The 25,128-nt window shown below is 36.4% G+C and overlaps 1 protein-coding gene across 26 annotated transcripts in view; it reads left to right on the plus strand.

Annotated features, from left to right (window-relative positions):
* Positions 1-25,128, plus strand: part of Adgrl3 (adhesion G protein-coupled receptor L3) — a 748,011-nt gene that overhangs the window by 575,605 nt on the left and 147,278 nt on the right. For 22 of the 26 annotated variants that reach the window (XM_013112010.3, XM_013112019.3, XM_040747278.1 and 19 more), the window contains 2 exons: positions 1,678-1,863; positions 4,696-4,734. In XM_013112010.3, the coding sequence (XP_012967464.1) occupies positions 1,678-1,863; positions 4,696-4,734 (225 nt within the window). The remainder of the gene's footprint in view (positions 1-1,677; positions 1,864-4,695; positions 4,735-25,128) is intronic. The other 4 variants (XM_013112013.3, XM_040747275.1, XM_040747277.1 and 1 more) reach the window with 1 other exon arrangement.

The following is a 25,128-nucleotide window of genomic DNA, read 5'->3' on the forward strand; positions in this document are numbered from 1 at the left end:
AAAACATTTTATAAATTCAGATATTCCCAATAAGGATTTTTCTTTTATTTTGAATTTTCAAGCTTTGGCCAAGCTTAAGTGTATTGATATAGATAAATATATAAACTCAGAAATATAAATGTGTATTTGAAATGTTTTATAAGTAGTATGCTTCTAGCAGTGTATCTGAAAGACTAATCTCAACATTACTAATCACCCTCATGGCTTTAAACTATTGGCATTGTACATTTATAATTGAGCAAGTCTATATAGTCATAACTGCTTTTGATTTCAGTACAAGCTTGATAGGATATCTTTGAATGTTTATTTTTTGGCATCAGGTGATTATTTCTTATACCCAATAGCCGTAAGACTTAGCACCAATAGTTTACTCTACACAGGAGCTATAATTATACACTCTTGGCAGTATTCATAGGAGTGACATTCATTTCCATAACCTTTCTAGTGCTTGCTATTATTATATTTAATCTTTAAATTAGTTTTTTATACATGTGTGAGAATGTGATTGTAAATTATGTATATGTTCTGATCACTTCAATTTATTTATTCAGGGTTTTTATGGGTTCATTTTAAATGTTTGGTGTGTGAACATGAAGCATACTCAAGTGAACCCTACTTCACTTACTGCTCTAATCACTTTGTGTTTTCCTGAATAATCATTGGGAAATAGTTTACAAATAGAAGATTTTTGTTTGTTTATAATCTATACTGGTAGTCTTATAATAACATGAGAGAACAAGGAAACCAATCCTTAAATAATGATACTGATATGTTTAAATAGATATCGAGTGGGTTGTAGTGTAGAAACATGCATGTAAGACACTCTCTGGGAAGTGGAATCTACAAAGTTTTTCCATTGCATTCTTCACTGTGAAAAATGTACTGTAGTATTGTTTTGCAAATTCAAATTATTATTTAAATTTAATTTTAAGGATTTAAAAAAAGACAATGAACATTATAAACTGGTAACTTATTTATCTCTTAAAATATTTCTCAAATCATTCTTTTGAGTGAACTTACTTCTGTCAAGGCTTCCAAGTATATTCAAGAGGTCATGGAATATTGTCTTTAGTTCCTTTAACATCATTAGGGTTGATAATTTCATATTGTCTTAAGAATATATTTGAAAAATCAACATGTTTCAGAAAGGGAAAATACAAGAAACTTGGGAGTAATTTGCTACACGATGTACTGGGAGGAAACTTCTTAGGAGTTTTGTAAGAGGATCAAGAACACTTGGAAAGCAAGGATTTTACTGAGAGTGGATTTCACAGACCTTAGAAACCAGTGTGTTCACTTAATCTATCAGTGCTTATCTTGCCATAAAGGAAACTATGGGAAGCCTCTTGAGAATATAGAATAGGGACCACAAGAAGTTCTCTCCGAAGTCCAATTTAGAGATTGACAGAGAAAATAGTGGGACACACCACAGGCTTAACCACCCAAATGACTGAGGTGAGAAATAATCTTTACAAGAACTTTTCCTCAAAATGCCTCTTGACGACTTCAAAGAAAATGATGAGTTATCAGCAAACATTGTGGGGGTGCTGTCAGCTGAGGGTGGGATCTAAAAACTCTTGCCTCAATCATTCTAATTTAAAATACAAAGATAATTGCTAAAGGAGACCCATGGAAGAATTTATAGGAAATATTTTTTCCTTCCATTTAAAATTATAGCTAAAGTCTGGAGAAACAGCTGCCAATATTGCTAGAGAGCTGGCCGAACAGACCAGAAATCATTTGAACGCCGGGGACATCACCTACTCAGTCCGCGCCATGGACCAGCTGGTTGGTCTCCTGGATGTACAGCTCAGGAATTTGACACCAGGGGGTAAAGACAGTGCGGCCCGCAGCTTGAACAAGGTGAGAACTTCACCTGTGTCTGTCTTTCAGTTTGAAGTAAAATCACTGAGACATTCTGGCTTATCTCTTTTCTTTCTTCTGTCAAGTTGCATGACTCAAAAAGGAACCAATACTTTCATTCAGTTGACTTTACTATCTCAATTATGACCTGATTTGACTTTTTACTTAGAGGAATATGTGCCAGTCTTGTCATATGTGTTTTGTATTTGCAATTCTACACTTGGTATTTCTTTCTCATTTTGTTTTTATGCTAAATTGTAGCAAAAATTAGTGTAGACGGATGCAACTGGTTGTTTCCTGTAACCTATAAATTCCTCTCTCAAAGTAATTGACTGTTAAATCATGAAGTGGAAATTTAGAAATTTTTAACAAAAGAAAGTTAAACTCCATTAGATGTTTTTCCCATTGGATTTTTTAATGAGACAATTTAACCTACTTAATATTATTTTTATAAAAAACTGCTAGGACAAGATATTGAATTTTAATAAACACTTCATTTTAATTTTTAAACGACTTAGATTTTTGTGTCATCACAGATGAAATTTTGCATGTTTTATTTCTGAAATTTTTAACTTTAAATAGGCAAATTTAAGTGTTTTATTTGAGGAAATATACTTTATGATTTTTAATATTTTAATAGACATTTTATTCACATCAGAATCTTATAAAATTGTAAACACAAAAAATGCATGTTGCATATTTATGAAGAATATCATTTATATATGTAAAACTAAATACTACACAGTAGACTAATATCATAGTGTCAAATGGTCAGTATCAAACGAAGACACTCAAAATGGCATAGCTGAGTTCAATGACATGGACTATTAACATAGTCTTTCCAACTTTACAAATAAAAGCTTTTGACAGTGGAAGACTAATGCTCCTGTAGGAAATTCATTTTTAAAACGTTTGCATTTTGACTGAAAAAAGTTGTAGATTTGTCTTTTACTGATTTTACTTCTCTGTTTTTGGTGGGGTAAGATTGCCACTTATTCAAATGGAAACGTGTTCTTATATAATAATCTTTCAACATTAAAAAGCCAGATATTTTTTATTTTCTGGCAGATAGCTCTTGCTGCAGTTTCTTTGGTAAGCAAATGCAATTTTAGTCTTTATTTATTAGATACAATGAATTAGGTTTCTTTGTCATGCTGGGCAAGAAGGGTTTATTTTTTTATTTTATTTTATTTTTCCACTTGTATCCTGATAGAATCACAACCAAGCCCCTGATGGAATAGTCCACAGCTGCCTATATGGTGTGGCATGCTGTGACTTTAATGTGTTATTACCCTAGCTGACTTGATGCTACTAATGAATATGGCTGCCAGCTATTCTCATCATAATGGGTTGGGAGTACTGATTTCTATTAATGTTACATATCATAACATGATTTGTTATTGCAATACTTTGTATCTTTATTTAAAAGTGGTGTTGATGTCTGAGGCTATCAGGTAAAGCTGGCAATTAATGTCACATTCTAACTGGCTCCAGCTAATCAGCTTGCCTAGACTGAATATCAAATAACTACATAATGGGCAAATTTCCATTCCTGGGGCTTTTTAATACTCTCTTTTGTTTCCCATTTGGCTCTCTTCAATTGTTTATATAATGCAGTTTGTCATATGTTAATTTGCATGAAGGGGTAGGGAGATGGGAGGGCAAAGGTTATTCATGTGCTTGCTGGCTTGCTCTCATTTCCTGTGGTTCCAACTTTCCTGAAGCAGTTCCAGCCCATCAGATTTGCAAAGTCAACTAGGTACAAATCAATTGCACTCCACATTGAAATTCTGGAGGGCTCGGAGTCCTACATAACTGTGATGTGAATCAGTGATCTGAATGACAGCATTGGTGATTCACTTGCACTCATTCCTGACTTCATTCTTCGGCAAAGTTACTGCTCCCTCATTGAAGGAAGCATGAATTAGGCTTGCTACAGTATCAGCTAGCTCCACAAAAAAGTGTCAGAGCAACTGCTCCCTAACACTGGATAAACTCTGTTTTACAATTCAAGGCTAATGACCAAGGGAACTGAAAAACCCGGGGGAAATATGAAATCCCACAGTCTGATTTATAAAAATTTGGGTCACTCATTTTACAGTGTGAATGAATGGTTATTGATTGTTCATTTTAGCACCAGGAGAAAATATTTTGGGCCTGAATACAAACTTCCGTCAACAAAAGGAAATTAAATCAAGCTTCTTACCCCCACTAGTTTCTAAAATGTTCCCTACTTTGGCCAAGACTGTCAAACTCAATTCTCTAAGAAATAAAAGAAGCCGCAAGTCAGGAAACAAATCAAATTCTGTTAATCTCAAGTTATCTGACTCTTGATATTTGTCCCAGAGGGTTAAAAGTAGTCACAGTGAATGGGCATTTTTGAAGGTATGAATGAACACATAATATGAACACACACATCAAGCATCTAGGCTGTCTTGAAAGTCACACATAATCTCCTTTAAAATAAAGAGTTCCAAACCTTTTGCATAATCTACTTAACATCTTACGTCTCTGCTAGTGGCTCATAAATGAATAACTAACTGGATGTGACCTGGATCATTTCACATGAATGTATATTGATTTGTACTAATTTCTACTAAATATATTCAAAGGTTTCCTTCCATCAACAGCTTTCCACCATCTGGTTTTTAGGTGGACTGTTTGGAGAAAGGTTTTTGGCTGCTATATTGTTGCTGCAGAGCCTTAGTTTTCTTCTATAAAAGTTGTGAATCAAAAAGTAAGGTGTTTATGTAGATGTTTTCTTTTATTTTTCTTCTGTCACTAACTTGTTTTTTCTATTCTGTGTTTAATCTGCTGTCCTAATGGATTCAGCTTCAGAAAAGAGAGCGCTCTTGCAGAGCCTATGTCCAGGTACTTTCTGTGTTTTTATAAATGTGTTAAGTTGTTGAGTTGTCTCTGTTGGTGATTGCATGTATGGGCATCTGAGGAAAAATGATAATGTACACTATTGAACTAAAGGAGCTTCAGGGAGGGTGTGTAGGGTGGGAATGGAAAGAGACTGTGTTAAAAAGAAAGCTGATGGTGCCAAGTTCTGTCAAGCATGAGAAACAGACGACTCGAGCCAAGGTGCAGCTTCAGGCATGGAACATTTTGCATAAGAGCTGAGTTTGATGTAACATATAAATCTCTGCTTTTCATAGAGACACTATACAGAATTGATTTATACATTGAAACATTAGTTCATTAAGAATTATCAGTCAGAGTCATATATGGCAAGACACAATATGGGATATTTGAAATAATCTTCATTGTGTTTCCAAATGGAACTCAAGACTCCAAACAGGATTGTGAATAGGGTACCCTCTCAATAAGATGACATGTAAATGTAATTTTTATCCAGAATGCAAATTTAGTTCCCTGACAATACTGTTCTTGCAGTCTTAGGGTTTAGTGTAAAGGAGAACAGTCTGGGTTTTTATTACCTGTTGTTTTGAGTGGGGAGGCTGGTATTTGTTCCAAGACAGGGTTTCTCTTTATAACAGTGCTGGCTGTCCTGGAATTTACTTTGCAGACCAGGCTGGCCTCAAACTCACAGAGATCCATCCACCTGCCTCCAAAATACTAGCATTAAGAGTGTGTGTCAGTCATCACACCTGGCTTTTATTTTATGCCTCTGAACTTCATGGTCTCAATATGCAAATCACAGCATTCTATTGTAGCAAATCCATTTCTTTTTAGAGAAACTATGACCTCAGGAGTCAAGTCAGTATTTGTGAAGACTGGCAGTATCAAATGAAAACCTTAACACTGTATTCACATGTTCATATAATATGAAAACATTGCCTTTGTACCCATACTCTTAGTTGATATAAATATTAGATTTCATATCTGACCATCTGTATCTTTCCAATGGCCTGAATATTCACATCTGCTAACTTTATGGTTAATATAAACCTGGGATATTGAATTAATAATTAGAAGCTACTTAGCTAAAACCACGTTTAAAAAAAAAAAACAACTCAATGACCTAAGGGGACAATGGTTCAGATTTAAAAATTACAGTATAGGTAGATATTCTAATGAATAAGTGTGACACCTGTCTCTGCTTAGTTAGTCATTTGTTTAGTTTAACCATCATTGGTTATTTTTTGCCCCATTTTAAAAATACATGAAATCCATCATTTCCTCAAAACTGTTAAAAAAACAAAACAAATGCAATCTCTGCCCTAGGGTTTTAGCATCTAGTAGGTAATAATGGAGAAATACAAAATGTATCTTGAGTAGATAAGGCATTTCCCATGTCTTGTCAGCTACTCAAGCATGCATTACAGGTGTTAGCTATATTCTAGTTAATTTTCAGACACGCAAACTTAACCAGCATGTTTCCATCTCTAAGGTGGTAACCTATCTATAGTGTACTCATCAGGAGGAGGCCCTTTTAATAAAAATGTGACAACATAGCAATAGAAATGGCAGGGTGATTTATAAAGACAAACTCTATGTGACATGGAAACCTTTGAAAAAGAAAGCCAAGAGAGGCAGAACAGCTTCTGTATTTTTGTGCTTAGGCGTGAAGAGGAGTGGTTCAAATGAGGAGGAGTGCGCTTGGATAAAGTGAGTGTGATACACCCTCCGTAAACTGGGAACATGGTTTGGTCTGTTTCCTCACAGTTTTGTCATCTCCAGGTCTTTGGTTCTCTTCTTTGGAGATATACAAGTGATTCTCACATGAAGATATACAATCTGCTTCAGAAAAAGGGGCATGGCATTGTTTTCTTTCAATTTTGTGACCTGTTTCCTTGGAGAAAGATTGGTGGGAAAAGTGTAAGGAGCTTTCTGCCTCTGGCGATGTCTCAAATGCCATGGTGCCATATGATGGGATAGGATCTTATGATCTCTAGTTTTATTAATTTCAAACGTGAATTACTTTTTAAAGGAAAAACACAGAATAGAAATAAATCGCATTCTGTCTTATGAGTTGCATTTTGAGTCTGAAGGCATTAGAAAAGAGAAATAACAGCCCTTTGTGAGAATCATTTTAAAGGGAAAAAAACTAATTTGACATTGAAGATTAGGGAGATTATCTTTGTATTTGCATTTCCTTTATGAAATAATGAATTTCTGTGAATAAGAAAATATGAAGGCTTATTTTCTAAGATGTTAGAAAAGCATGCCTTAGGGAAGCACAGTGTGATGATAGGTAGGGGAGGGACCTCCATCACAGACAGGTAGGGAGCATGTTGCAGCCCTGCCAGGATTATTTCCCACTGAATTCAATGCTATCCTTTTAATGGGACTTTCGGGATAATTAGCCTTCCAGTATTTAAGTCTATGAAATGCATGGTCATTGAAACATGAATCTCCGATGGAAAATTAATAGCACAGTTTATTCAACAGCTGATTTCCTGGTGCTATAATTGACTAGCTGTGAATAAATGTTTCAGCTATTGACTAACTATCTGAAGAGACACAAGACAAACAGAGATTACTAGTGGTGTAGAAATGCCCTGTTCAATAATACAAGATGCTCCTTCTGATCATGTTAATAAAGACTGTGATTCCATGAAGTTCTACTACCAAAGTGCCATAAAAACACCTGTGACTGACTCTTTAGTTTTATTTTCCCCATTGTTTATATGTTCAGATCATACTTGATACCATCTGAAATAGGTGCCTGATGTACTTGGAAGGCTTTTGGCATTCAGTATGACATGATTGCTTATCATTGTGGATTTCTATGAAATGTGGCCTTTCCATTGGCAGAAGACAGGTTCTTCTAGAGATGAGTTTGACTACTTGAATCCATTTACCTTCCGCTCATTATTTTAAGAGTGGGAGGCCATTTTGTAAATTGTAAACATTCACATATTATATTTTCTTGTTTCATCCTTTTATTCTACACACAAACAAAATTACAACAAAATAAGACCTGCCAACTATCAATTATAAATGAGCTGTATGTGAACATTTTAAACTGGGATAGGAAATTTGCCTTCTAAGGTTTTAATAACAGGAGTGCAATACAATTTGATTTTTTTATTTATATGTGACTTTTATTACAATAAATCTTCATTGATTATTGAAGGATAACAATTGATATTGATTATAGTAAAAGGACATTAATTTGCCATGAGTATATTATTTTTTGATGTTTGGCCTGGTGATGCAGACCTGGGCCCTCTCTTGTTTAGGGAATTTGGGTAGAAGAATATCCTGGACCCCACATATCAGTCTGGGCAGTTTAGTGAGATCTTGTCTCTAATTAAAGTAAAAAAAAAGCTGAGATATAGCTAGGAATAGAGCATTGTTTTTATTTATGAAGAGAATTGTGAATTTTATAATAGGGGAGACAAGACTGACTTAGAAACATTAAGCAACTACTATAATGTGATGTTACCAGAAGGTGCTTAGAGAGAGACAAAAGGAGATAAAAAGACTGCCAACATGAAAGAACTAACACAGATAACATTAGTACAGCTCCTCTGATGTGCATCTTGTTTTCTTCCATGCCAAGGTGGAGATAACAAAGGTTTTTTATTAAGAATCAGAAAGTTTGGGCTTGAGTGATGCCTCAGAGGTTAAGAACAGAGGACCTGGGTTTGATGCCCAGCATGCACAGGGTAGCTCACAGCTGCCTGTAACTGCAATATTAGGGGGTCCAATGCCTTCTTCTGACCTATTCAAACATTGCAAGCATGTGGCTGTTAGATATATGTGCAGGCAAAACACCAATCACGGTAAAATAAAAAATATAAAGTAAAAGAAAAATGAACATTTATTAGGACAGGTATGTGGATATTCTTGTGCAGAACACTGGGTATTCTCTATTATTTATTTATGTTTTACTTTGAGACAGGGTCTCCATATGTAAAACAAAATGGTCTCCAACTGAGCTCTTCCTGGCCCACTTGCATGCATGCTAAGATCACAGGCATGAAAGAAATTTGCATCCATTCTTACTCAACATATACGAGAACATTGTGTTATAGTTCTTACAATTCATTACATTCAAAGTGAGAATGGGGAACCACAAAGAGGTAATTGATTTCCGTAAGATCACACACTAATGACCAAAGAGAAGTGGAAATTTGAAGCCGATTTGACAGCTTATGTGCATTGATTCCTCAGAAACTGAGCAAAAGATCATATGCTTCCATTCAGATTAATGGGATTTTAATAAGACTTTGGAAGTACAATATAAATATATAAATATAAATAAACAGCTTAAGACATATTCTTTGACTTTAAAGCACTACCCTTCAACTAATAATATTTGTTCACATTGTTCTTTCTCTTCTTAAGAAGGAACTAGTAAGAATTATGGGTATTCTTTGTTTTTTCCTGCTTTAAAGATAGAACTTATTTTAGTTAATAAATATACACTGTACCTCCTTAGTGTTGTTCTTCAGGTCTCAGAGGTGGTATGTTCTCTTTGAAGTCTGTAGTCATGCTTTGCCTATAGAGATTTCAGCAACTATCAAGACCCAGTATAGCACTGAAGGTTGCTCATTAGTGGCAAGTTGTTTTTCAGCCTGAGAAGTAAGGGCTGGATGGTGTGAGCAATCTGGAGTAGACAGTTACTTTGATGGGTGCATTTGTATTTGACTGAGGTAGTAATTCATATATTTAATGTTTAAAAATATTGGAAGACAGAATTTGGTAAAAGATTGAGGTGCTAGACAAAGAAGACTTGAAATAACCAAGTTTTTAAAAAAAGGTCCCACAACTGAAAGGATGGTGTCACCATTTATTGAAATGTTCTATTTGTCAGGCAGGTGGTGGCGCACACCTTTAGTCCCAGCACTCAAGAAGCAAAGGCAGGTGGATCTCTATGAGTTTAAGTCTATTCTGGTCTACAAAGTGAGTTCCTGGGCAACCAGAGTAACAGTTACACAGAGAAACTCTGTCTCAAGGGAAAAAAAACACGAAGAATATGAAATGTTTTAGAAGTACAAGTAGAGAACCTTCCAGGAGACATGCTAAATTTTGACTTTAATAGATATATAATGTACATGGTAAATAAACAGTTAAATATTCAAGCTAAAATTATCATTTCTCATTGTTAGCTAATAGTATTTAAAGCCACTGTACTAGATACAACTAAGGTTGATTTTTTTTTCTTCTTCTAGTTTTAAAGGCTAAAGCCTAGATTCTGGCAGTCCTAACAGTTAGGCTTGGGTAACCATCCTCAATATACCAACGAAGGGGACAATTTGTAGTGAAAAGCAAAGATGGATTCACTTATGGTGGCCACATTTGAAAGAGAAATCAAGGCATCCAGTGACCAGCAAATCCATTTGCTTCAGCTTTAATTTTAGGATTCTATAAAGTAGGAGAAACATGGACAACTAAGCAGTCCCTGTCAACTTGTGTCCCCAGGCATCACTCACCCATCACTGACCCATCCTGGTCCTTCATGCAAGGCGATCTAATAAGTTGTCAGAATCATGGAAAATCTCTTTCTCTGATGGCTCACATTGGCTTCAGCTTTCCCTCACTTTACCTGGATTCTCAAGGAAGCTTTAATTTCTTAGGGTATTCAATAATCTGAGAACACAAGTGTTTCTCTTTAGAATATCTTCTCCCCTAAAAGAGTAGTTACAGAATTGGAGCATAAAAAGAAAGGAATCTGGTGCTGAGTCCTAGCTTCCTATAATATGAGAGGTCATAGAGTGAAGGAAACTCCAGCAATAGCAAAAGGGAAGCCTTAGGGCAGGATTACAATCAAGAACAGGAAAGTCTGCCATCTTGAAATCACCCCAAGTTCTTTGAATGTCAATTTGTTTTAAGTTGCATGTATATCTGTGTGAGCACGTATATATGAGTTCAGGTTCCCTTAGAGGCTAGAGGCTAGATGGATGTCCCTGGAGCTGGAGTTACTGATGGTTATGCATCAGTTGACAGAAGTACCACAAACAGAGCTTGAGTCCTCTGTAAGATAGTTACTCTCTAGTAGGTGCTGATCTAACTTTCTAGTCACATCCTAAGGGAGAAGAGATGATGCTGAATCTGCTCTAAAATTCCCATCCCAAATTGTGTGGCATAAAAGTAAAAGCTGTTCCTGATGGAGATAAAGCATTCCCCGCAAAGTTCAGAACTCTTAGCAAAATACCTGCAGACATTTCGCCCTTCCTGTTCATTTTTGTGTCACTGATGCAGACTTTCCTGTGAACTGAAGTTGCTACTTGCACCTTTGACAAAGTGCAAATTGAATTATGCCAGTTTTACTTGGATGCCTTCGATGCATGAGACAAGTAGGCGTCTATGTTCCATTTATATAGCCAGGAAGAAATTAATGAGTATTTTCAAGTTCCTTGTTTGGTCACTTAATTGGCTGTGTGACAAAGAGCTCTGTGGTGCATGTCAAACAACTTTCTTAGTCCTCTAATGATTTGTGCTTTCCTGTGATACTATCCTATGTGCTCTGTCAGACTGGACATCCTTGTTAAAGTGGCTGGAATAAATTGGCTAGCAGTGTGCATACAACGTAGTATATTAGCCACAGCAACAGGGAGTACATTTAGCAGTTCTTTCAATAGATTTCCTTGTTTGCCCATAAGCATCAAAGCCAGCCCAAACTTTCATTTAATATAATTAAAAGGACATCTGAAGGTAGTTTGAATCACAGCAGGTCCTTGTGATTTGGTAGCCCTTTGGTAAAACCCTGTGAACTTAATATATTTCACAGCTTGATAGGTCTGTGTTTGATGTGTGTCAGTAAAAGAAAAAATATAAATCTGTACTCCGCATGTTTCTGTTGACCTACACCCATTGTTAAGAGACTATTGAGATTAAGGCAAGTTACTTCCTTCTACAAAGTCAAAGTCCCTTTCTCTACATAAAGAATAGTTTTTAGAATCCCTTCTGATACGTTGTAGTCATTAACTGATGCTCCAAAGCAATTGTTGAATCAAAAGATGGTGAAATGATATATAATGGGAGTACAGAACTTCCTGTGGGTGTTATGTAAGAGTTGAACAGGTCAATTCCTACATCTGAAAGACCTCCAAAGGACAGTGACAGGTGGTGATGGAGACCCTTTATTGACACAGACAGAATGTCATTCTAAAAATCTCACAAAATTGCCCTGGTGGGCTTCTATGACCTGGCAGAGATGATTACCTTATGAGAAGTCATGCCTGCCTCTCCCATTGTGTGCAGTTCCTATAAATAGACACACTTCCAGCTTCTGTTTATATAGACACCGGTTGTAAATGTTCCAGAGAGTAATTCTAATAAAGACTTAGGGAAGCAACGTTCTGTTTCTAAATAGAATGTTTGTATCTAAAGCAAAATATATTTCTCTTCTCCCTTCACCAACTTATATTCTCTTCACTCAATTTCTGAATTGTTATTCAATTGTCAAGCTCTTTATTTAAAGTCCATTCTGTGCCACATTGCTTTCTGAACATACATTTACCTTTGGGAAAATTTAAATGCATCCAAAATAAAGAGATACTATTTGTGTGCAAAGCAAAGGGGATACATACCCACTTACTTTGTGATTTCTTTAATGGCTTTATGGTTGCATAGCTAACCAGAAGGAAAAAGTTATAAAAACAGCACTACAGATTGAAGATCCTGATTTTAGAAACTGTCATTAACTACTCTGCTACAGGTCAGAAGAGAAATGGAAGTTTTAAAGTGTGATTTGCAATAAAGTAGCTGCCTGATGGCTTGGAACCAAACAAATGATTCTTTAGTACTTCTCACAGAGTTACCTTCCCTTATCTAATGTATAAATTTTGTACAGACAGTAATAGACACAGATGTGGCAGCTTAAACAAGCAGGAGCCTCATCTCATACTCACTTCTGGGAAGGCGGGACAGGTTCTCATGGATGTTCATTGAGATAATGTTTTCCATGGTTTCTCCCTGCTGCCAACATGGCGTCCCATCTTCCAGTTGCAAAGATGCACTTAGGTTCCAGTCACCCTGTCATGCAATTATTAAACAGGAAGCAGGAAAATAAGTCACTAAAGATTGTATCCCTTCCAAAAGTCTCCCCCCTCAGCTGCTTCTTGTCAGAACAAAAATAGTATCTCTTTATTTTGGATGCATTTCAATTTTTCCCAAAGGTAAATGTACATTTAGAAAGCAATGTGGCACAGAATGAACTTTAAATAATGCTTAACAACAAAGTAGCATACCGATGACAGAAATACTTCCCAGAGAAATAAGACATGGTCACAGACGTTGAAATGACTGTTGCTTAGACTGTGTAGGACAAGGAAGACATTCAAGTATGAAAACCATGAAGCTTGGACCTGGCATGACAAATGAAGTAAGCCATGTGCCCAGCTGGAGAAAGCATTGTAAGTCACTGAAAGTACAGGTAGCCAAGTGAGGGTTAATGGAATGCTCCAGGAATATGAAGCCCAACACTGTCATAGCAACTGGTTGAAGTATCATACAATAATAGGAAGGCTGTGGAAAATGTTCAGATTTGAAGAACATTTAAAAGTGTTAACCAAGATCACCATACTGTACTTTTACAATGTGAATGCATAAATTTTGGATGTAAATTTGATTTTCCACTGATATGCATTCTGTCAGTTTCGGCTAGCACCTGTAGACTGACTATTCCAGACATGTCAACCAATTACTTTACACTTGTCTGAATTCTTCCATGACTTTGTCTATTCTACTGCTGAGTCATTTTTTTCTTTTTAAAATTTAATTTAGAATCACTCTTATTCTACATATAAATTCCAGTTCCCTCTCCCTCCAATTCACCCATGCTCCTCACAGACCCTCCATCCCACCCCCTCTCCATTCCCCAGGGAGGGTGAGGCCCTCCATGATGGATCATCAAAGTTTATCACATCATTTGGGGGAGGGTCTAGGCCCTCCTCTATGTATGTGGGATGAGAGAGTAACACTCCATTGGGAATGGGCTCCCAAACTCCATTTATGCACTAGGGATAAATACTGGTTCCACTGTCAGAGGTCCTATAGACTGCCCAGGGCTCCTAACTGGCACCCACATTCAGAGGGCTTGGTTCGTTCTAATGCTGGCTCCCCAGCCTTAAGATTGGGGTCCATGTGCTCTCACTTGATCAGATCAAATGTTTCTGTAGGTTTCTCCAGCATGGTCTTGACCCCTTTGCTCATCCCTCCTCCCTCTCTACACTGGATTCTAGGAGTACAGATCAGTGCTTAGCTGTGCGTGTCTGCTTTGGCTTCCATCAGCTACTGGATGAAGGCTCTAGGACGGCATTTAAGGTAGTCATCGAACTCATTATAGGGGAAGGGCATTTAAGGTAGCCTCTCCACTAATGCTTAGATTATTAGTTGGGGTCATTCTTGTGGATCTTTGAAAATTTCCTAGTGCCAGCTTTCTCTTTAAACCTATATTGGCTTTCTCTATTAAGGTATCTCTTTTCTTGCTCTCCTCTATTCTTTTTTCTTATTTTTTAATATATTGTTTGAGAATTTCTACAATGCATTTTAATCATATCCACCCATCCTCCAACTCTTCCCATATCCACACATACACACCATTCCCTACCCACCCAACTTTGTATACTACCTGCCCATCAAGTCCATTCTGTGTTGCCTACATGCCCTCAGATGTATGACCTTCCACTTGAGCCTGGCCAGCCTACAAGAGCCGTATCCTTCAGGAAAAATCTTACTCTCCCAGCATCTGTAAAATTCCAACAGCTCCCCACTTCCCTCCTCCTCCCAAGGCTCAGACATAATTTATGAAAAGGAAACAGATGTAAGAGCTACAGATGGTGGGTAACTATGAAGAAAACAATGTTTTCCAGACACAGCAAGACAGTTGCATCTGTAAACTCACTGCTCATAGTTTACACTAGATGCATGTGAGGTCAAGTCAGATAAAATCAAAGCATGGACATGGGAAGTGGACATGAAGTCCCACCCCTAACTGAATCATGTTTGAAAATGCATATCTAATCTTGACCCTACTTAAAGACTATCTACCCATCTATCTAATTTGGTATTTACAAAACAGTATCACTTTTGCATTATAGTGTCCTTGTGTCTGACTTCTCTTGCCAATTGCCCCCACTGTTAACCAACCCCATCTGATAATCTACTTCGAAACCATCCAGCTATATCAGTTCAGGTCTCCAAGCCTTTATCGCCACAATACCCTTTCCTTGAATTAATTCTATTTTTCTCTCTTTTGTCCTTCTCTTGTCTGAATAGCTTTGTGTTATCTGTCAACACCCACTCAATATGCCAATTACTGTAAGGTGGCATTCTTTGTTCCATTCTGTTTAAATACCCTCTTATATGAGTTTATGTAACACTCAGGTTTTTCCATGGCAGCAATTATCAGGCTTTTTTTTTTTAATGATAGCTTCCCTTTTGTGACACTGAGCCTCTTGTAAAGGATCAGTGCTGCTTTCACTTCTGTGTCTTTAGGCGTTTAAATTCCACGTAACTTCTCTTAGATCTCTAAATATGTGGTGTTTACTCAAAGCCACAGAACCATATTTCCAGTTACCTTCCATTGCAGCAGAAATCCCGCCTCTGTGCACACTTACTACCACTGGTCCCTTTGTCTCATTTTCTCCTAAATCTGATCCACCAGGCATTTGTCCTCAGTACTTCACTGAATGGGCCCTTGTCAAGGTCATTATTAATTCGAAGATGCTTTCTCAAGGTCATTAATTTCATAATGGTGTTAAACCAGTGGCCGATGATCAATCTGAATCTTTTTTTTTATTTTAAAATTTAAATTTAAATTAGAAACAAGGTTGTTTCACATGTCAATTCCAGGTCGCTCTCCCTTTCCCTCCCCTCCTCCCACGCCCTCCCACCAACCCCTCCAATATCCCCAGGGAGGGTTCAATCTGTATCTTTTTTAAAATATGGATTTTTTTTGTTCTTTGAAATTATAGAGTAATCACATCATTTTCCCTTCCCTTTCCTCCCTGCAAACCAGCCCATATACTTTCCCCTGCTCTACTCAAATTCATGATATCTTTTTCTTTAATTGTTGTTAGAGTATGTGCACACGCAGGTGTGTGTGTTTATGTGTAAGCGTGTATATATACAAAATGTATATTTTAATCTTACCTGATCAATCAGAACAGTCTGACACTCTTGATTTTTCCTCCCTGATACATGGTCCCAGAAGGACACTTCACTTGATTTTTGTCCATTAAATTAACACTTATCTTTGCTCTTCCTCAATTGTCCTCTTTTTTTTTCTCCAAGCTGTTAAGTTTAGAATGCTCCCCAGCATAATACTTGGTTGCCTTTTCTTTGTTCCCATGGTGGCCCTCATTAATTTAGATCTGTACCATCTTGATGCCTATGATCACAAAAGCTATCTTTTAAAATCTAGAATTTCTACTCCTCCCAACCTTTCAACCTAGGTTTTTATGTTCAGTGTCTACTCTCTTAGTGAGTTCTGTAACTGTATCTCCTGTTTGCATCTCTCTCCGAACAGTCTATTGAAACTCTGAGGATGCATGCCTTGGTATTTCACTTGAAGACTTTTATTCTAGTTGTTTATTCTATTGGTGGTGGAGCTTTTTGTTTAGTTTTAAGGCAGAAGTTTACGTAGACCAGGCTGTCCTTGAACTCACTATGAAGCGGAGGATGATCTTTGAATTTTGAACATACAGTGACAGAGATACATCTTGGTCCCTAATCTTAAAACTGATGGAACCTTTCTGTAACCTGAGTTTTATAGTAGTTCTGGCAGTCCCAACAACTCATGTTCAGTGGTGTATTCCACCAAACAGGTTAGAGATGAATGGTGATGAAAAGCTGAAACGTGGAACACCAAAGGGAGAAAAAGGAACACATAAAGAGGAACTAGCAATCAAGTTCATCCAATAGTTGTTGACATCAGCCTTGATTTTGAATAGTGGAAGAATTGGGAACAAGGGCACAAAGTAAGCAAATTAAGTGGTTCTTGTCAAGGTGTGGTCCAACTTGCCCTGTCTTGGTTTAATTCCAGCAAAGCAGCCCAGTATATTATTTTTTAAACCACCATCATAACTGGAAAGGACCAATTTATTTCCTACAAGACGATTTCATTTGTTCGGGAGCACAGGTTTGCACTCATGCATTATTGCTCCCTTCTGCACAGGAGGAAGTGTATCCATAAGATTTTCTTCTTCCTGGTATCCAAGGTAACTACAGGTTTTGACTGTCGCCTACTTTTTGTGCCTGCAGCTTTTGAGGAAGATGACTTATGCTAGGTAGGCAGACACTCTGGGAGTGATTAATGTTCTTAGGCAGAGGTAAGCAGGAGTCTTACTAAAAGAAAGATGCAAAGGGTGGGCAAACTGCCAGGCTTTGGTCCTGCTTCTGTTCAGGTTGGAAACTCAAAGAAGTCAATGATTTTAGCAAGAGTGGCATATATGTTCCTGCTACATTCAGCTCTTTGACTTCTTACCACAGGCCTTTTAATGAGAAATTATTGACTGCACTTACCCAAATTTCCGTGTATTGCTAATCGCTCTGCAACTTCGGTTCTTCCATACATTCTCAATTATTCTGGATACTGTTAGATATTCCAGTGGCTTCAATCAATCTACTTCAATTTGTGATGCCAAAACTATAGAACAGGACTCTTGTGCAACATTCATATTTATTTAGATCTTTCAAACTGATGTCATTCAAATACTCTGTAATCAAATCAAAGTAAGCAAGTCTGTATTTATTGAATTCCTCATAATCTCTTAACACACAAACACAGTTATTCAAAAATAAAACTGCAAGCATGACCCTTCCCATTCTTTTTCATTGTGATCAAGTGTGTCTTCTGTGCCTACCACACATCCTATGCATCAAGTTTCTTTCCTGAACCAACTGGCTTTAATCAATCTACAAATCATTTAGATGTGTTTGAAATCTCTGCCTTTCTTCATCCCCAGAGAAAGAATGCATGACTTTGAACCCTAGTTCTACCCCATGTTGTTAGCTAATTAGCTTTTAGTAAGTCATTTAACTTCTCTAGGTCTCAATTTTCTCTACAGCATGACAGTGCTAATAATTTGTACCTTAGTGGCTTCTTGAGAAAATTAAAGTGAATACATTTGTGTTGGGGACTGGATTACATGAACCATGGTGATGTATGTGACTTCCTGGCATTCGTGACTTCTTGTTGCCTGCAGGAAGAATTGCAGATATCCTGACACTGCTTGCAAAGGCCCCTGAAATCTAGACTTTGCTCATCCTTATTGCCACTGTAATCTTTGTGATTTTTGTTCTGTTATGAGGAATTGTTTTCATTTTCCTCAATATGCTGTTCTTATCTCTGTGTTAAGCGGACATGCGGTGTGCCAGTGTTGAAACTCAGTTAGAAAATGGCTGACTTCACGGAGCTTTTCTGATAGTCTCTTTACCTGTTCCTATTGTTACAGTGCACGTCATGTTGGATTTTAATTACTTGTTTAATTGTCTGCCCTCCCTATATTATCTCATGGATGGAAGGGAGAACAGCTGTCGCTTTTTTGTGGCATTCTAATTGACTGCCACATTGAAGGTGCTCAATTAATATTGTTGAATGAATTTGAGTCTGCAATGAGGTGAGAGTCAAGTCCATAGCTGTGTTTAATTTCTGCGATATAACACAGATTGCATTGACAGCACTCAATCATGTCACCCTAAATTAAATTACATTTTTAAAGCCATGCAACCGCATAGTTTGTTGAAAAAAATACTTTTTTTAATCCAACAAGAACTCTCATAAACAGTCTATTCTACAGAATTCTAGTTTCATGTTCTGTTAAAAGTCCTTATTACTATATTAAGGTCAGTTGTGTTATACAATCTAATTTTAATTAAGACTTGAAAATGCCAATACTTCACTGTAATATAAAAGGGAGTTTGGGGATTAGTCATTTTTATACGCTTAATAATATTAAATGACAGTGGTTATAAAATGAACCTTTGGTTTATTGATCAGATGTGTAAATATCAGTCATTCAACTTGACTTCTAATAAAAAACCTGCAAGTTATAAACTGTTTTGAAGACTTTTTGAACATTTGACCTTTAAAATTTTGATTTGAATCAATATCTAAATCCAGATTGAATCACAATGTGCCCTATTCAGTAATGATTTTAAACTTTTGCTTTATTTTATTCTCAGCTGATAAGCTTTATGTCAAAAAGTAAAAAAAAATAGAGGAAATTTGCTTTCACTTTTTTAAAATTATAAGTAAATGTAAAGCATATTTATATCTGTGCATGAGTGAACATATTCAGTGTTATACATCATCAATGATGTGGATATAGTTGGAGAACTGTCACTCAATAGATTAGTCTGTGTACAATCATCAAAAAGTATACTAAAACATAGTGAAATGTCCATGATGACACTCATGTGGCTGATATCACTAAGTTAGATAGATTTTGGGTGATCTAACAAAGTTTTTAGGATCTGATATTGACCACAATAATGTTATATGGTACACAACTACAAATGTTAAACAAATGCTTGGGATGAGAGAGCACACAGAAATCCTGAAGCTTTATTTCTCTTCCCCAATATATTATGAGATTTAGAAAGGAGAAATGCTTAAGCATGAATGTAAATATTATGAAGAACAAATCATTATTGTTGATCATGCTTATGATGAATATGATAAAGGTGCTGCATTCACGAGGATCTCAGAAACAGATTTTAAAGTAAAGAATTAAATATTATTCTTGTTAATTTAATTATTTTACATACATTGGTGTTTTCTGCATGCGTGCCTGCGCACTGCATGTGTTTGGTGCCTTCCGGGGCCAGAAGGCATTGGGTTCTCTGGGAATGGAATGCAGCTGGTTTTGAGCCCCCATTTGGTTTCTGGGAATTGAATCCAGGTCCTCCGGAAGAGCAGCCAGTTCTCTTAAATACTCCAGCCACAGGAGTGAAATATTATTTTGAATGCTCATTAGTTTTTAAAAGCGGGTCAATAATTTCTTAGTTTAAATTTGTGTATCATTTAGAATACTTGCTCTTGAGTTTCTCATGGGCTAAATGCCTTTGCTCTGTCATGTCATCATCCTTATTTTGTCTTTTTAATCTATGCAAGTCCTTTCTTCATTGAAAAGAAAACAAAAGTAAAACAAGTATATACAATTTAATCCCCACTCAAAAGCAATGCATTGCTATTTTCTTTAAACCTTTCCAACAGAAAGCTATGCCTTACTGCCTCATTTACTGTGGTGTTTAGCTCTATTTTGTGCTCATCTTCTACCATGGAACATAGGAAAACCCAAAGCCACAGTCCCTACTTTCTTTCTCTTTCCTAACCTTCTTCATCAGCCTACACTGGTTCATGACACATCACCTTTGTTGCCACCTCACTGAATTACATAAAAATCTGGATTTGACCTTTCGAAATTTGATTTGAATCAATATCTAAATCCAGATTATAGCGTAATGTGCCATCTTCTGTAATTATTTTAAACTTCTGCTTTGCTTTATTCTTGAATAATAAATTTTATATTAAAAATAAAAAACTAAAGATTAATCAAAGAAAGTAATTGTGTTGGTATCTATGATAGTTTGTATTCACCATGGGAATGTGTAGTACAGGTGGGTTTTTTGTTTGTCTTGTTTTTCTGAACTCCAACAGTTCAGAACACAGGGATATTGCCCTTTTACTCATTCAGAAGACATATTGGGAAACACATCAAAAAAGCTATAAAAGTAAAAAAGAATGCTTTTAGTTTTCTGATTGTTTCTTACTATCATTAATTATTTCATAATAAAAATAAGGTATGCTTGTCTAATGGTGAGTATTGACCCAAAATATATTCTGAGAAAGCATATCTCTCCTAAAGGACATAGTCTAGAGGGAAAGGCAAGTAAAAATGCAAATAACACAAAGAAGCTCTAAATGGGAGTGTACTGTAATCTAAATCTTTGTATCTTCTCCTAATATATATGTCGAGATTCATTGCCCATTGTAGTGGGGACAGGAAGTGGAGCATCTGGGAAGTTATAAATTAGGTCACTAGTAATGAAACTTCATGCATGTCCACAGTATCCTTATGAAAAGACTTCCGAGTTGTTTTTTTTTCTCACCCATCACTTTAGGATGCACCGGGACCTCCCACGGCACTGAGTCTGCTGGTGCTTTGATCTTGCACTGCACAACTACAGGAACTATGAATAATAAGTTGGTAATAAATAAACAACCAGGTCTAGCATGCTCTATTATAGCAGCCCTAACAGAGGGATCCTGTTCTGTTGTTGGATATCTGGAGTAAGAAGTCATGAAATGTAACCATTAATATATGTTGCCCTTTACTATCTACTTTGCTCTTGGACTCAGGAAACCAATGGTTCAATAATCTTTGCCTACATAGGTAGGAATAGAAACACTGGCAAAAATATGAATTTTCATTACTTTCTATGCACTCAGAAAGCAATCATTAAACATTGCTTTTGTCTAATATACGTGATGCCAAGAGCAATGCTTATAAAGATTCCATTCTCTCCAGTAGGAGGAACAAAATAACCATAGATGTAAATGAATACATGAGATACTTTCAGAAAATAACACAAACAAAAAGGAACAGGTTCACTTGTGGAAGAATTCTCTCCAGTTTCTCTGATAATAGCATAACTTTTAATAAATGAAACCTGAGCTAGAAACTGAATGAGCTCATGATTAGAAAGCTCATAGTAGGAATTTCAAGGGTGGCAAACTTATTCTTTTCACAAATCCTTCACCTCAATTGCTTATTTTCGTGGCTTTCAAGTGTAGGAAAAAGGGCTAATGAGTTCCCCATCTGGTTCTACTTAACCTTCTAGCCTGGAAATTATTGCTCACCTGGGTGATAAGTGCCACTGATGTGTTTCTCACCATTGATTCCCTTGGGTATTGCTAAGAAATCTTAGCCTTCTTAACAATCATATCCTCTTGGAATTATTATGGAAGCTGTCACTGAAAAAAATACATAGCTGTATCTCCCCAAAGCCTTTCACAATAGTTTTAACAAATAAGTAAAACTTCCAATTCAAATATAGAAATTAGAATTATAAAGTGTCTTTGATGATGTACCACAATTATGTGCCATGATTAAAAATGGCCAAATGAATATGTCTAAGGTCAAAATAGCATGTGAATTGTTTCATTTATACTTGATTGTGTAGAAATGGTCAAATATCTATAGAGTCTAGTAGAACAACTATATAATGTGACTGGGAATATTTATCATTGTTTACTCCCAAAATAAAATTCAGTGAGACTTACCTTCATGAGTAGTTTTATTTTATTAACTTGATAGAAAATATACTTTATCCTCAGGTCCATTGAAATTTAGTGGCAGAATAGAATAAAATCTTCTAATGCTCATCATCCATTAAGTTAAAATACTTGTAAAAATACAAATTAATTAATATTTGGTTTATGGCAAGGTCAGTGTTTATTATTAAGGTTTTTATAATACAATTATGTAATTTCCCCTTTGAGCACTGAATACTGTGAATAAAAAGTCCTGTAAAATGGTGAGAATAGAAGGTTCTATATGATACAGTCAGTACTGATTTTGCAACTTTGAAGCACAAGAATCTGCTCTAAATTTAATGAAAGTTAATGATTATTTATCATTTAATTTGTGGTTTAAGTACATATAAGCTTAATTCTATGGCAACTAAGAAGTATAATCAACCTGGTATTAGAGCAGTACTTATCCCTAGAGTACGAATGAACTTTGGGAACCCACACCACATAGAGGAATACTCTCTCAGCCTAGACACATGGGAGATGGCCTAGGCTCTGCTGCAAATGATATGACAGACTTTGAATATTCCCCATGGAAGGCCTCACCCTCCCTGGGGAGCAGAAAGGGGGTGGGAATGGGGGTGGGGGACATGGGAGGATGGGAGGGAGAGGGAACTGGCACTGATATGTAAAATAAGATTGTTTCTAATTTAAATTAAAAAGACAATTAAAAAATCAACCTGTGATTAGATGTTAACATTTATGATAAAATAATAAATATTTTAGGAAAATCAAGTATAATTTTTATCAGGAGTGAATTGTGGCTATTTAATTGACTTTTGCTTAGGTGGTGGCAACAAGTAGTTCATCGCTTGTAGAAAATGTAACCAGTATTTGCTACAGTCGACATCACTGTTCTCTTTCACCAGCCAGAAAGGAGTCCATAAGCTCAAACCTTCCTGCACTTTCTCCTCCATGTTTTCATGGACTACTACTCTCTTGCTCCTGAAGGCATCAATCAAGTCATATACTATAGAGAGTCTCTTGAACTCCTATATATTCTTATAATCTGTAATAAGATATACTTTCACCTCTTCCAATTTAGATAGTATTTATTTCCCTTTTCTTGTCTAATTGTTCTGACTATGGTCTCAAATATTTATGTTAGTTAGAACAGCCTATATCTTTGCTTTAGGCTTGATCTTAATAAAAACAGTATTCCAAATTTATAGTGTTGCATGTAATATTATCAGAGGGCTTTTCATATATGATCTGTGTTATGTTGAGATAATTTCCTTCTATTCTTGGTTTGCCAGTGACTTTTAATCATGAAAAGTGCTGAATTGTGTTAAATGCTTTTTCTTCAACTATTGAGATAATCAGGTGGCATTATCCTCTATTCTGCTAAGGGAGTACATCACATCAATTTATTTTATGTGTTGAACTATCTTTTCATCTCAGAAATAAATTACATTTGGCCATAATATATGGTTCTCCTAATGTGCTATTGAGTTTGGTTTGCTGGCCTTTTGTTGAAGAATTATGCATCCCCATTCATCGGGGATGTGACTGGTAGTTTTATTGTCTGTGGTGCTTGTGTCAGGCTTTTGTGACAGAATAGTAATGCTCACTCATAAAATGTATTTGGAAGCGTTCCCTCCTCTTGAACTTTTTGGAGCAGCTTGAGAAGAATTGATATTAATTCTTTAAATGTCTGGTTGAATTCACTAGTGAACCCATCTGTTCCTGGCCTTTCATTGTTGGGAAGTGGAAGTATTGATTACTGACTCCTCTATACTAATCTATTCACTTTCTTTGCTTCTCTATACTCCTCTATACTAGTCTATTCACTCTCTTTGCTTCATCACTCAATTTGGAACATATTTAAAAGATTGTTGGAGTGCGTTGTGGGTGACTTTTTTACCATTTAGCAATTTTAAAATTAAATAACTATTTTAACAACAAAGGGGAGAATGGAAATACTGAAGTATACTCAACAGCCATCCCTTGAGTTAAGATTAAAATAATCAACATCCGATTATTTCCTAATTACTAAGATCATTAACAGATAAAATGGCCACACCATATTCAAGGCAAGGAACACTTTCAGTGGCTTGAGGGATCTTCCAGAGCATTGGTAATGAATTCTGGGGACCATCTAATCTTAGAATGAATGTTCCTTGCACTCAGAAGGTACATCTTCTCTGTTTGCCTTGAGAAGATTCCTAAAAGTTATTGCTGTTGTGGTCTGGAAATGCTTTTGTGCAACTATTAGATCATACTTCAAACCTAGAATGAATTGCAGAGCTAAATGCACAAAGTAAATGCAATCAGTCTTTAAATTCACAAATAAAGTCATTTTGGTGGTTTGTGAAGTGTGTGTGTGTGTGTGTGTGTGTGTGTGTGTGTGTGTGTTTAATGATGCAAACTACAAAAGTCGTAACATTATCTTACTTAAAAATCTAATGATGTTGTGTTAGCCAGAAGTTGGGATAGCTTGGAAAACATCAAGAAAAAAAACTTTACCAAGAGGCAAATTAATTTTTGAAGCTGGTGTTAATTGGCAGCCAAGGTGTTTCATTATGGAGATGAATGTTTAACAGTTGTGACTTGGTTACTATGAAAACACCAGTCAGAAGAAACCACGGCAGTGTGGAGTCTGTCTCCCATCTCACCCAATCCCTTTGCCAGTGTGTCAGTAATGTGTATCCTGCTTTAAAACACCCATGTGGCGCCTAGAGACTGTGTCTGTTGACTCTTTCTTCACGGTGTCATCTGCATTGGAGGCATATTTAATAATGAATGGGTTCAGGGATGATCATTTTCAAGCTGCAGGTGTTGTATATTTCTATTTTTCTGTTTTCTCTGTTTGAATGAAACCCAAGACCTTCCTGGAAGAACTGTTTTCTCTTTGTAAACTACCACATAATGGAAACCACAGGGAATATATAACTGGTAGCTACAGAGATTATTCCTCTGGATGCAACAATGAGAAAGCTGTGCCTTGTCTCTATGTGTGGATGTACATACTGCTGACTATGTAAAGAAAACAGAAACACCTCAGGGCCATAGGTAGTGATGTCCAACTGTTTACTGTCTTCGTGAATGGTAAACAGTGTTAAGGTTTCACACCACACAGCGTA

This window comes from Mesocricetus auratus, unplaced genomic scaffold (genome assembly GCF_017639785.1).
Source record: "Mesocricetus auratus isolate SY011 unplaced genomic scaffold, BCM_Maur_2.0 Super-Scaffold_100006, whole genome shotgun sequence".
In the NCBI taxonomy this organism is placed as follows: Eukaryota; Metazoa; Chordata; class Mammalia; order Rodentia; family Cricetidae; genus Mesocricetus; species Mesocricetus auratus.